Source organism: Musca vetustissima, unplaced genomic scaffold (assembly GCF_032173495.1).
Source record: "Musca vetustissima isolate MV318-11 ecotype Yass unplaced genomic scaffold, APGP_CSIRO_Mvet_v1 utg51534, whole genome shotgun sequence".
Lineage (NCBI taxonomy): Eukaryota > Metazoa > Arthropoda > Insecta > Diptera > Muscidae > Musca > Musca vetustissima.
Genome location: NW_026872527.1, coordinates 118,558 through 132,524, shown reverse-complemented (window position 1 = coordinate 132,524; position 13,967 = coordinate 118,558). Strand labels below are relative to the sequence as shown.

The 13,967-nt window shown below is 37.6% G+C and overlaps 2 protein-coding genes across 2 annotated transcripts; one reads left to right on the top strand and one right to left on the bottom strand.

Moving 5' to 3' along the window:
- Positions 1-77: 77 nt before the first annotated feature.
- On the top strand, positions 78-3,297 carry LOC133327759 (fl(2)d-associated complex component). The gene is made up of 3 exons (XM_061536329.1): positions 78-1,059; positions 1,126-2,577; positions 2,639-3,297. Exons 1-3 carry the CDS (start codon positions 78-80, stop codon positions 3,295-3,297), a joined length of 3,093 nt encoding a protein of 1,030 aa, XP_061392313.1.
- Positions 3,298-7,814: 4,517 nt separating this feature from the next.
- LOC133328066 (ubiquitin carboxyl-terminal hydrolase MINDY-3 homolog) lies at positions 7,815-13,621 on the bottom strand. Its single transcript, XM_061536646.1, has 6 exons — positions 13,360-13,621; positions 10,755-10,888; positions 9,952-10,690; positions 9,728-9,887; positions 9,505-9,664; positions 7,815-7,967 (listed from the first exon to the last, which is right to left on the bottom strand). The coding sequence occupies exons 1-6, from the start codon at positions 13,619-13,621 to the stop codon at positions 7,821-7,823; spliced, it is 1,602 nt and encodes a 533-aa protein (XP_061392630.1). The 3' UTR covers positions 7,815-7,820.
- Positions 13,622-13,967: the final 346 nt, after the last annotated feature.

Below are 13,967 nucleotides of genomic sequence, written 5' to 3'. Positions count from 1 at the left end.
GAAATTATTTACTTTACTAGTGAGCCCTACAAACGCAGAAGATTTTTTAAGAAAAAAATTAATAATTAATAAAAAAAATGGACAAGAAATCGAAAGAAGCATTGCGACGATATAAAAAGGCCCGCAAGGCTGCCGAATCGAGCAGTGAAAGCAGCAGTAGTAGCAGTGACAGTGAATCGGGCTCATCCAGTTCCTACAGTTCGGAAGATGAACGTCGACATCGCCATAAGAAATCGCGTCAGCCAGGCATGCGACGTTCCAGCAGCTCCAGTGGTGATGAACGGCACAAGCGGGAGAAGGAACGACGTTGCCAAAAGAAATTGGAAGCCAAACGTAATCATCTGAAACGTAAACTCAAAGAGGCGAAGTTGAAGAAGAAAGCCGCTGCGGCAGCTGCAGCCCTCAGTGGTCATTCCCATAGGGCATTGTCGCCAGCCACGCAGGCGAAATTGAAGAAATTGGCCGAACGTAAGCATTTGCGTGCTGCCAGTAAGGAGCGACGTGAACGAGAAAAGGAGAAACACCGAGCTTTGCGGGAACGCGAAAGGGAGCATCATCATCGTAGCAGTCGTTCGCCAACGAAGATTACAAAGATACGCATACATCAGGATGTGAATAGGCAGAAGACACCACCACGGGTACATCATCAACTGATGTCAAGGGAGAAGATAATCATTCAGACCCGTACCCGGGATCGCACCCCGTCGGCTGAGCGGGAGCGATTGCGGCATGAGAAAATGCGTCATGAAGATATGGCCCGGGAACGGGAGAGGCGAGAACGTGAAGCAGCACGTGATAAGGAAAGGGCGGAGGCTTTGGCCAGATGCCAGGAGAGACAAAGGGAGCGAGAACGTTTGGCTCGTGAAAAACTGCGTCGTGAGGAAGAAGAAAAATATGGTAAGCCCATGAGTGAGCGTTTATTGGCCCGGGGTCCTGAACGGGAAATGGGTGGACGTGGTTTTGAGCCACGTGATCGTTCCTTGGAAAGAACCAAACGTGACATTGATCCCTATGATCACGGCTATGGACGCAAACATCGTCCCGATGACTATGATGAAGGTAAGATTTTGAAACACACAAAATCAATCATTTTCACAAATGACCATCCTCTTCTATCTTTCACAGAAAGTGAACGCCGTGCCATTCTGGAACGTGAGGAACTCTTACGCGAACGCGAATATCTTGCACGACGCCGTGAAATGAGCCCCTCAGAATATCCCGGCTCCAGTGGTAGTCGCATGCGTGCCGATCCCCGAGACATTTATCCCGAAGATGATCGAGAACGTGCCTACAAGAGACCCTTCATTGAGGAAGGACGTGGTGGTGGCGGCGGTCGTGAACCATGGCTTTCCGAAAGAGAAATACGTGCACGTGAAATGCATGATCCACGTGACTATCGTGAAATGGAACCTGAACATTTATATCCCGAAGAACGTGATCGTCTACCTCCACCAAGGGAACGAGAACGGGGCTATGTCGGACGCCCAGGATCCGATTGGAAACGCAAAGAATGGATTGGAAGTCCACGTGAATGGCCCAACGATGAACCAGGACCATCTTCTCATGCTTCCGGTCGTGGTTTTGGTGGACCAAAAAGAGGTACCGGCTCTGTTTTACCGCCCGGCAAGATACCATCACCATCTGCACGCGAACCAAGACCACAGTCGGAAACCGACTGGGATGCTGAAGAGGGCCAAATTGAAGTTTCCAAAAAGCCAGAGTCCAGCCGCGATGCCTGGTTGGAACATGACAAACGTGACTTACCTGAATCACGTGAAAAATTAGCACCTGGTGGTAGACCATGGGATTGGCGTGAGCGAGATGAGCCATCTGGACCACCTAGCTACTCACGGGGTCCTCCTGGTCCCATGATACATCATCCACGTAGTGAACGTGGTGGTAGAGGTGGCTATCGCCGTGGTGGACACATTATACATGGGGAACGTGCGCCGGGAATTCACGGCTTTAGAGCCCATCATCCACCAGCTCTTTTGAATTTACCACCATCCGGTGGTAGTGGTGGTGGCGGCTTCCATGAGGGTTCGCCTCGATTCCCCAATAAACGTAATATGACATACACAAATCCCAACATTTTGAAAAAACAACAGGCTGCCCTAGCTGCAGCCAATACGGCAGTAGCAGCTGCAAAAGCTGCTGCCCAAAGTGCTGCTAGCGGTACCACAAACCCCAGCATTTTAGGACAAGCTGCGGGAGCTGCCAGACCAGGTCAAAGTGCAGATGATAAACCGGAAGCTGGGGAAATTGTGGGAGAAGCCGAGGAAAAACAAACGGCAGCCAGTAATGCTGCTGAAGGTGCACCCGAACAAAGTGAGCAACCAAGCGGAGAGGCACCACCCGAAAAGGAAAAGAAATCCGGGGAATTAAGTGAAATCAGTGACAGTGACGATGACATTTTGAATAAGACCGAGAAGAAGGCAAAACTTGATACTGACGATTCCAATTCACAAACAAAGACGGTAGACAAGGAAGCAACCGAGGAGAAAGGAGAAGAAGAGGAGATTATGGATTTTGAAGAAATTTCTGATGGAGAGTTGGAAGAGGAAAGGGCTGCCAAGGGTAAGATATAAACTAGGGATACCAAACCACATATTAATAATGTCTTCATTTTTCCATTTAGGTGTTGGTGATGCCTTGGGTGTGGACTGGTCATCGCTGGTTGCAGAAACCAAACGTGAACCCACATGCGCCACCACAACTGCCAAACAAAAATGGCAACCACATCGTATTATTTTGGACATTGGAATCTCCATGCGTATGGCTGGCGAAGAATATGCCAAGGAATTACTGAACAATGCCAAACAGCAATTGGAAGAAGAAATGAAAGAGAAAAGCAGCAGCAATATTAAATCGGAAGTCAAAGATGAGACAACCATTAAATCTGAAATTAAAGATGAAGTTTCATCCTTGTCGACATTAGATGAAGATTCCCAAACTGCAGTGGAAAATGATGACAACACCTCGGACATTAAACCCAAAGAAGAGAAACCAGATGTCAAGCCACCACCCACAGAGACCATAAACATTGATAGTCTACCACCTTTGGCTTGTATGCAGGTGGCTCAACGTAAACTCCAAATGGAACGTAATAATTTAATTGCCAACGCTTGTGGCCTAAATAGTAGAGCACTGAGTGCCCGCCAAGATCTTAAGTTACGCCGACAGTTATGTGGCCTTCCAGCAAGGGAGTGTCCCATTTCACGTAATATTCCCGTTACTAGTGACAAACTTAAAGCTATGGCTTTAGCGGCTTTCCAGCGAACATTAGAAGTTAAATAAATACAATTGAGTTATTTTCCCAATTTATTTACTTTAAGGCTGGCTGGCAAACAGAATTCTAACTCATGTTTATTTGTTTGGAAAATATGCTTAATTGAATATACCTATTAGACACGTATTTGTCAATGTTTTAGGCAGTAGATTGTAAGATCATATACTTATAGATATACATATTAATAACTAAACCATGAAATCTTTGAAATAATGTACTATGGTACAAACTACCGGGGAAGGTCGAATTTTTGTAATTTTTTTCAATGGGCGATAAAATGAACGTATTGAAAACGTACAGTTTTCAATCGTTTGACAAAATCTCATTGAATATCAATAACTCCTTGGATTCTTTAGAATATAATGACAATTTTTATTTTGGAATAATTTATTTATTTTTTCGATGATGACTTATCTTTTTCCATATCAGTATATCGGAAACGGATATTCGTGTCTTTATATTTTATTGTTTTTCAGTCAATTGACAATTTTTCAAAATACCGACTTTTATCCCTAAGTTTTCTTGTACTAGTAGTGTATGAATGAATTGATGAAATAAACTGAAATGTCTTACCGATGGATAGGTAAAAAAATATCATCGTATTTTCAATTTAATGCAAAGTCACAACGTACCAGACATCTTATCTTCAGAAATACATAAAATCGGGTAAGTATTTTTGTAAAATTGTTGATCTTTTATAAATAACGGAAATCTGGAATAATTTTTGTTTTTTTACAGTGAATTCATCAATTCCCAAAAAACTGCTTCGAATATTTATTGAAGCAATAAAAAAGTTAAACCAAATTACGTATCATATGGTGAGTATATAGAACATGTTTGTCAAGAGCGTAATGTCCAATGCGTTTACATAAAGTAAAATTAAATAAAAAGAAAAAATGGATCCCGGAATGCTTGCTCCGGATTCTTTTGGTCCGAACAAAACCCCGGACTGTGGTTCTGTTCGGTTTGTCAGAACATCGTTCACCAGGTCAGTGTTGGTGAGATGTAATGGGTGCAGGAAGTGGATAAACTTCAGGAATTGTTCCAAGTTGGCCCGGTTGCGAAAGGGATTACGTTGCCTCGTGCTGCGACAGCGCAATCTCCAGCGAGTTTTCGTCTGCGACGTCATATTTTTCGTCAGAGTACAGAACTCCACCGCAGTCTCCTCAATAGCAACTAAATATGCAGCATTTAAGACCGCACGTTGCTGTTCCCACCCTTGACAGTGCACCGTTTCTGCAATTTAGTTGCAACGGTCATCAAGAAAAAAATAGATGAGATAGTGGACTTCATGAACCGGAAGAATATTTTGTTCGCGGCGGTGCAGGAAACCAAGCTCAATGAAAATTGTAGCCTACACCGTTGTGATGGTTACAACGTTCTGAGGAAGGATCGCACCAGAAGTGGAGCTGAGGGCCTAGTATTCCTTATGCACCACTCTGTTCAATACAGGCCTATCTCGCGTGAGCTTGACTCTAGTGACATGCATGCATGCAATGTATGGGGGTAGCAGTTAAATGTGGTACTGCCAAGGTAGAGGTGCTTTACCTGTACATACCGCCGATTAATAGCTGTGAACCGCGTTATTTGCCCAACATTAGTTTTCTATTGGAGGGCGATAACCGTCTGGTGCTAGGGGATTTCAATGTCCACCATGATTGGTAGCTCCACGTTATGCACGATAAATGAGGATGCCCCCACCAGAATAAGAGGATAGTGTAACAGTGACTTCACCATTGTGTCACCAGGTCTGATAAATTACGTCAAATTACTCCCCATAATCGTCCGATTTCTACCCCAAAATACTCGGAGTCACATTCGATAGTATATTTAAATCGTGCGCGCAAACCACATCTATCTATGATAAGTTGAAAAGTGGGAACAAGGTCCTCAAGTCGCTTGCAGGCAGCACTTGGGGCGTAGATAAGGAAACCTTTTTGATCTCTTATAATACGATAGGTCGGTCTGTGGAAAGCTATGTGGTTCCAGTGAGGTCTGCGAACTCTAGTGATACGCAATGGAGAAGCATTCAGACCTGTCAGAACACCGCCTTGAGGACTGCGACAGGGTGCCTCCTCATGACACCAGTGGACCATTTTCATGAGGAGACGAATATCCTTCCCTTACGTCAGCATAGCAATATGCTTTCGTTGCAGTACCTGGTTGGGTGCTTCAGGGACAATCATCCCATCTATTATATGGTGGATAAAAAACCCCCACCCAGGCGTGTCAGGAGGGATTTGCATGATCTAGTGAAAGAGGTTCAACGTTACAAATACAAAATTGATTGAATGCTGTCCTCGGAGCTCACCCTACACCCATATCAGCAGAAGAACGTCAGCTGCCCATACAAACCAGAGTAGTTTTGGCCCGATTACGTTCAGGATGGATGGTGCAGTCGTATTAATTCTCATCTCGTATTGGGCACGGATAGATGGCGAGGTGAAGCATGTCTGCCCAGCATGTACGGGCCTTCATACCACACCGCACTTAATCAATTGCCCAGCCAAATCTACTCATCTTACTCCTTAAGATCTGTGGTTACAGACAGTGGAAGTAGCTGCATTTTTTAATTTGGAGACAGAACCAGATAGAATTTAAACAGGAAAAAATATATTCATATAAAATGCACGGCCACCACTCGCCAGACCAAACTCAAACTATACAAGAAACTGATATTACCCGAATCTTAAGCATGGGTACTTGCGCAAACCGATGAGGCAGGTCTAGGTGTGTTTGAGAGAAAAATTCCCCGGAAAATCTATGGGCCGATCTGCGCCGACGGTGAATATCGTCGTCGAATGAACCAGAAGCTCTACCATCTATTCTCGGTCATTGTCATAGTCAGACATATCGGGAGAAAACGGTTATTTTTCCGCTATAAAAGAGGGCAGCGAGATTTTCTTTTCGTCATGCTAAGTTTTTACGGATAGAGACGTGAAATCCGGTGATATCCACTGACGGTGTACATGGGCTATAGAATGGATCCCCATACTGATGTTAGGAATTTATATTCATTAGCAACTTCCAACTCTGGTAAACAATTTGTAGTTTGTAATAAAACAAAAACCCAATATCAAAATTTGTTTCTTTGTTAAGTTTCCTTATATTTAGATGTTACCTTTTTTCTTTTATTAGTTTAATGTTTTTTTCTTTTTTTCTCTTTTTGCTTTGTTAAAGTGCTAAAAGTTAATCTGAACTTTGTTTTAATTATGATTTTCAATACAATTTTTGTAGGTTTTTTTGTTATTACTAGTTTGGTGTGAGGACTCTATGTTTTATTTTTTTTTCTTATCTGATTTTAATTTGAAAGTTGATCAATAAATAATACAAAAAACAAAATTAAACTTTAGCAAACAACTTACAATTATATAATTGAGGGTATGTTTTTTTATTACTTTTTTCTTGTTTGTTTAGTTTTCAGTTTTTTTGTCAATTAATTAACAACAAATTATAATTAATAATAATAATAGATACATATTTTGTTTTGTTTAATTTATAAATCTATATTTTTTATATATACCTCCTATACAATCAAAGTATATATGTAAATGGTTTAATGATATATAATGGCGGGTGTTCAAATTCATTTTTTTCTTTTGTTTTGTTACGAGTTACAATACTCTTTAGTTTTTTGTTTAGAACGTATAATTAAATTTGGAAGTGTTTGTTTTTTGTTATTTTGTGGCTTTAATTTTTGTGTGTATTGGTTTTTTTCTCAAAAATTTCTTTGTTTTAATGTATGAGATGGGAAAATGGGATATTATCGGCTTGGATGCGACTACAGGTTTTTTTCTTATTGCTAAGACACAGAGTGTAAAGGATATAAGATTGATTGGCATCCAAAAAAAGCGAAAAAGTTCTGCCGTGTATTTGATGTTGCTTTGCATCGATGTATTGACAATCGTAATAAGCGTTTTGGACTGTCGAACCTAATTGGTTTCCATCACACACCTTGAAAACTAATTCGCATTCTTATATCATTTACACGTATACTGCTGTGCTTCTTTTTTTTGTTATTGATCCTTATTTTAAAAATACAATTTTGTGTGACGAACAGTTGCTGAAAACAAATCCAAAAGATTTTCCATTTGTTGAACATTTTACTTTTTTGTTGTTGTATTGTTTTTGGCTAATGTTTGGAAGAGTTCCGTGTGGTGGTGGAAACAAATCTATGTAAAGCTATTGAAACATAAAACAAAGTACTCTACAAAAAACAATTTGAAGTTTTGCATTTTTTGTATGTTTTCTCTTATGGTAGTAATTGCTAATTGGTATTTGTTTGGGGTCCTTTTTTCCCTTCTTTTTCTGGTTTCCAGAGTTCCACATGACTTCATTTTGAAGTTGTTAGCCCCATCTCCGTCTGTGTTTGTATATATATAGGCCTCGAGTAGTGGTAGTAGTATATCAATGTATTATTTTTTTCTTATTTAAACCTTTTTTGTTTTATTACTCTTCTGTTGTCATTTCTTTTTTTTAGAATCTTTGATAGGCTATGCATGCATTTTCCTCGGTTTTCTCAATAATGATGTCAATTCATTGATGGTATTCTCATATCATGCCAATTCATTTCAATATTTGGCCATTTTGTTTGTAGGCATGTCATTAAAGGGTTGGATACAAATACCGATTTCAAATCGGTTTCCAAAAGTATGGCAGAACCTTTACAATAGCGAACCTGCAATGAAAATGAAAATTAATGTATTATAAAAAAAAATATATATATATATATAAGACAAATCCAATCCTCACATAGGCCTTAACACAAGTAATAAAAAAAACAGTAAGGAAAGTAGTAAAGTCGGACTGGGCCGACTATATGATACCCTTCACCAATTTGGGTATATTCTACATATGTATCCTAACAGACGTCGCTTCTTCGAAGGAAAATTGACATGAAATTGAACGAACTTACACATGTCATTCTGCAACCTATGCTAACTTTTGTTAATATGAATAGGTCGAAATTATATATGCAAGCTATGCTATATCTATATCTGAACCGATTTCAAGGAAGTATGCCAGAGATTAATTTAACTTCAGTACGTTGTGTCAATCGGCCTAGCTATGGGCCTTTAGTGCACCATTTACTTAAAATTGGACAGACGGACGGAAAAATCCACGCCTAAAAAATTTATTTTAAAAGAATCCACGCCTAAAAAATTTGTTAAAAAAATTCAAGCCTAAAAAAATAATTTAAAAAAAATCCACGCCTAATTTTTTTCTTTTTTAAATCCACGCCTAAAATTTTTTTTACAAAAATCCACGCCTAATTTTTTTTTTAAATCCACGCCTAAATTTTTTTTTTTTAAATCCACGCCTCAAATTTTTTTTTTTTTAAATCGACGCCTAAAATTTTTTTTACAAATATCCACGCCTAAATAATTTATTTAAAAAAAATCCACGCCTAAAAAATTATATTAAAAAATCCACCCCTAAAAATTATATTAAAAAATCCACGCCTAATTTTTTTTTTAAATCCACGCCTAATTTTTTTTTAAATCAACGCCTAAAATTTTTTTTACAAAAATCCACGCCTAATTTTTTTTTAAATCCACGCCTAAAATTTTTTTTACAAAAATCCACGCCTAAATAATTTATTTAAAAAAAATCCACGCCTAAAAAATTATATTAAAAAATCCACCCCTAAAAATTATATTAAAAAATCCACGCCTAAAAAATTATATTAAAAAATCCACGCCTAAAAAATTATATTAAAAAATCCACGCCTAAAAAATTATATTAAAAAATCCACGCCTAAAAAATTATATTAAAAAATCCACGCCTAACAAATTATATTAAAAAATCCACGCCTAAAAAATTATATTAAAAAATCCACGCCTAAAAAATTATATTAAAAAATCCACGCCTAAAAAATTATATTAAAAAATCCATGCCTAAAAAATTATATTAAGAAATCCACGCCTAAAAAATTATATTAAAAAATCGACGCCTAAAAAAATTATTTAAAAAAAATCCACGCCTAAAAAATGTAATTTAAAAAAAATCCACGTTTAAAAAAATTATTTAAAAAAAATCCACGTTAAAAAAAATATTTTAAAAAATCTACGTCTAAAAAAATTATTTAAAAAAAATCCACGCCTTGGATGGTATTTGAAAACGTAGATTTTAGAAAAATTCACGCCTTAGCATGGTTCTAGAAATATATATATATAAACACCCTTGAAAAATATGTTTGTATCAATCAGACTTACCTTATTACCCTCATTCGATCCTGGTATACCATTATAATGCATCAAATCAAAGGTGTCGGGTGTTGAACGTTTTTCTTGGGGGAAAAATTCATCCATAAATGCGTTAAGTAATATAATACCCAAACCTTCAGGATCCAAGCGTCTTTGCATAATTTCCACACTGAAAAAAAAAACATTATGACTTGTTATTACATATGGAGAAATAAAAAATCGGTGTACTTACTATTCAGCTTCACTGACTAAATCTAAAGCTGCCAAGACATCTTGTAACACTGGCGTTGGTATAAAATTATTGCCATCCGGATCGTATGATTTGAAGACACGACGGGCAATCTCCGATGGTGTTTCTGGTGAGACCAGGCGTTTTTCATTGCTAAATAACACTGCAAACATAAAAAGAATTAAATAAAAATCTAGCATAACACATTTCCCCCCTTGTTTACCCACCAGTTAAATGAGTTTCTGAACCCATAACCCACACCGGATTACGTGGATTCTTATAAAACGAACCCACTGTACAGTATCGCATTTGTTCCATCAGTGTAATGAAACCAATATCACTTTGTTCATCGATACCGCGCAATTTTAAACCACCAACATCCTGATCATTATCCCAGACATGGGCCACAGCACGTCCGGTTAACATTAAATTGATCAATGCCTGCGAACCATAACCATAGGTATTGTGTATCAGTGGCTCTGATGTATCCAATAACTCGGAATTGACATTCTCAATGCCCTTAGTCAACAGCACGGTGTACATAAACAGCAATACACCATATTTGGCCGATAATATATCAAAATTATGCGTATAATATCTTTCTAGCTCTTCAATGCTATTAAAGTGTATCACTTGTAGGCGATTATGGTATTCGTCGGGTGAGACTTCTTCATCGGCTGCGGTAGTTAGACATGATGAAAGGACATCAGCAGAAGGATCACCACCACCACTATCACCTGACGCCGTATCAATTGTATTTAAATTAGCCGCATCGTCATCACCGCCAACACCACCACATATATCATCATTGTCTATATCTGTTGCTGCTGCTGTTGTGGTAGTTTCTTTGGCTTCGGAACACTGATCAACAGGTAGGGTTACTAAACGCAAGCGTTGTGCTTTACATTTACTCAATATGGTACATAGGGCTTGTATTAGTAGACTTTTACACTTGTCAGGTGTTAACTGAAATGAACAAATTTTATTAAATATTTTGTTGTAATATTGAAAACGGAATGCGAATACTTACATCTTTTAGAAAATGACCAGGTGTATCCATAATAAGGATCTTTAGAATGTAGGCTTGCACGGGAGCAATCACAGCACAGGGACCACCTTGCTTTTGTACCAAAGCTGATGGCTCAACATCACTAAATTCAAAACCTAAATAAAAAAATATAAGTTAATTTCCATATAGATCAATATAAACACAATTTAAAATATTGGACACAGAATTTCTACAACTATTGGACACAAAAGTTCTCCAACTCATCGAACTGTTCTAAAAGAAGTCCGACAATGGCATATTGTCTATCAGGTACCTAGTCAATTTTAGGTTTGCAGTTTGATTGACAAATTGAGGATGCCCAGGTTTAGATTCCAAGGAATATCGAGACTATTAGCGGGGATTTTAAAGATTTCCCAAGGGCAATAATGTGTAAAGCAGCGTGGACTTTTTAAACATTTTTTGAAGGACTATCAGCGGATTTTTAAACATTTTTGAAGGATTATAAGCGGATTTAAAGAATATTTTTAAGGGGTTCAAGGTGTAACAAGACAATAATCTTGATTTTTTTTTAATATTTTTCAAGGACTATCAAAAGGCTGCAAGCGTGGATTTTTTCAAGAACTAACAACTTGTATTTCTTTAGAAATGTTTTCAAGGCATAGATTTTTAAAACATGTTCAAGGGGGAGTAAATTTTCAAAGCAAAACAACATTTTCAAGGACTAGGCGTAACTTTTTTAAAAATTTTAAGGACTATCAGGCTTAGATTTTTTTAAAAAATATTTTTTTCAAATACTTTCAGGTGTAGATATTTAAAAAATATTTTTTCAAGGCTAAGAGGCGTAAATTTTCAACAAAAAAATCAATCAGTATAAGGCGTGAATTTATAAAAAAAAATTTAAAGGACTATGATGTGTAGATTTTTAAAAAATATTTTTTTCTAGATTTTCAAAAAAAAAAATGGATTATTTGCGCGAATTATTTAAAAAATAATTTTTAAGGCGCCATATCCTGGAAAAAACCCACGAAAAACACATCGACACATTCCACCTATTCGTCGACTGTAAAGCCGCATTCGACAGCCCTATCCGTTTAGAGGTATAAAGCCATGTCTGCGTTTGGCATTCCTGCAAAAATTAATTCGGCTATGCAGGATAACTTTAACAGACACAAGATCAGCAGTTAAAATCAGAAAGGACCTCTCGGAGCTCGTTGATGGTGAATATCGCCGTCGAATGAACCATGAGTTGTACTAGCTATTCTCATACATCGACATTGTTAGACGTATTGAGCTGCAGCGACTATGTTGGCTAGGTCATGTTGTGAGAATGGATGAAGATGCCCCAGCCCAGAAGGTATACAAAAGCGTACCAGCTGATGGTTTACGCAGAAGGGGAAGGCCACGAATACGATGGAAAGATCAAGTCGAAGACAACATTGTCGAAAATGGTCTTTCAAATTGGAAAAACGGCGCAAAAGACCGACGCATCTGGAAATGTTTTCTAAGCTCGGCTTATGGAACGAAAGTTCTGTCACAAGCCAGCTAAGTAAAGTAAGTAAGTTTTTAAGGCGTAAATTAAAAAAATCCTGGCTTAGATTTTTAACAAATATTTTTATTCAGGCGTAGATTTTTAAAAAATATGTTTTTCGTAGTAGATTTGAAACAAACATTTTTCAAAGACTATTAGTCGTATATATTGAAAAATAAATATTTTTAAGGATTTTCAGTTGTAGATTTAATATATATATATATATATATATATATTTTTTTTTTTTTTTTTTGAAAGAATATCAGTCGAAGATGCCCTCCGAGGGTCCAAAGAAGTAATTTTGGTAAACATTTCAAAATGTTATCCGGTTATTGCGATATTGATGATAATTTCATCACATTGGTTAAAAAATAAATTCAATTTTTACAACGAACTAAAAAGAGGGCCAAATTGAACATGCATTGTAAAGATAAAAACATTACCAACAACAAGGCAAATATCAATATTAATAACACAAAAAATACAGGTATTTTTACAATAACAAAAAATTAAAAACAATTTATGCCGGTAAAAAAATTCAATAACAAACAATTGTAGAATACACATAAAAAAGCGGCAATATGTTCAATTTCTAATCCGCACACACAATATCGCCCAAACACATAAACACAGCAATATGCATGATTGAATACGGGGGGCTAGAACACGGCCAAGAAAAAAATTGCATTGGCATCGTTATGGCTCGTGACTCATCCTTCATGGAATTTCAATTATTTTTGAAACCAAAAAGAAAAACAAAAATTAAAAATATCCATCTCATAAACCCCTCTACTCCTTGACCATAAGAAAACGAAAACAGCAGCATACACGTTTTATGATGATGATAAACACAAAAGGGAGTGGGGTGCAATGGGAGGCGGGAGGAAAATTAATAAATACAAAGTAACAGCAGGTGTCAATGATAATTTTTGACAGCACCTTAAAGGGCAGGGGATTGGTAGGGGCAAAATCACAACCAAATGGAATGTAATATCATCCTCCACCGTATCTGGTGCCATCCACCCACCAGATACGGTGGAGGATGATGCTCGTCGTTTTTCATTTGCTTTTTTTTTTTTTTTGAATACCCACACCCACCTTGAGACCAACGACGAAATACATCCAGTCGTATATTTGGTCCCCATAATAAATTGCGTATTTCTTGTAATTCTCGCGCATCCTTGGCCGTTAATGCATTACTTCTGGGTGCATCCGATGATGCTGCTGCTGCAGAGGGAGTTAAGCCAGCACTCCCACTTGTGGTGGCCTGATGATGATGCTGCTGTTGCAATTCTGCCTCTGCCGCTAGGGCCGCTGCATTTTGAGCTGCTGTAGAGGCACTTTTCGTGTGTTCGCCCATGACCAGAGTTTGCACTTGTTTATCTTACTATTTTACAAAACAATATTTAACAACAATTTACAGTTGTTTTAATCTATTATTTTTCTTTCTTTTCTTTACTGTATTCACTTTCTATTTCTATTCTATTTAATTCGTTCTTCTTCATGCACTGCACTTCGAGACACATTCAGAACATTACGGCTGCCCTGCTTGCTTGTTTGATTTTGCACGGACGCACAAACGCACTCACTCACACAGTTGGGTTTATTGCTTTGTAGTTTAATTATTAATAACAATTTAATTAAATTAGTTAAAGCTGATGCCAAATGCAATGGCAAAAACAACAATTTATTTGGAGAATTCCCCT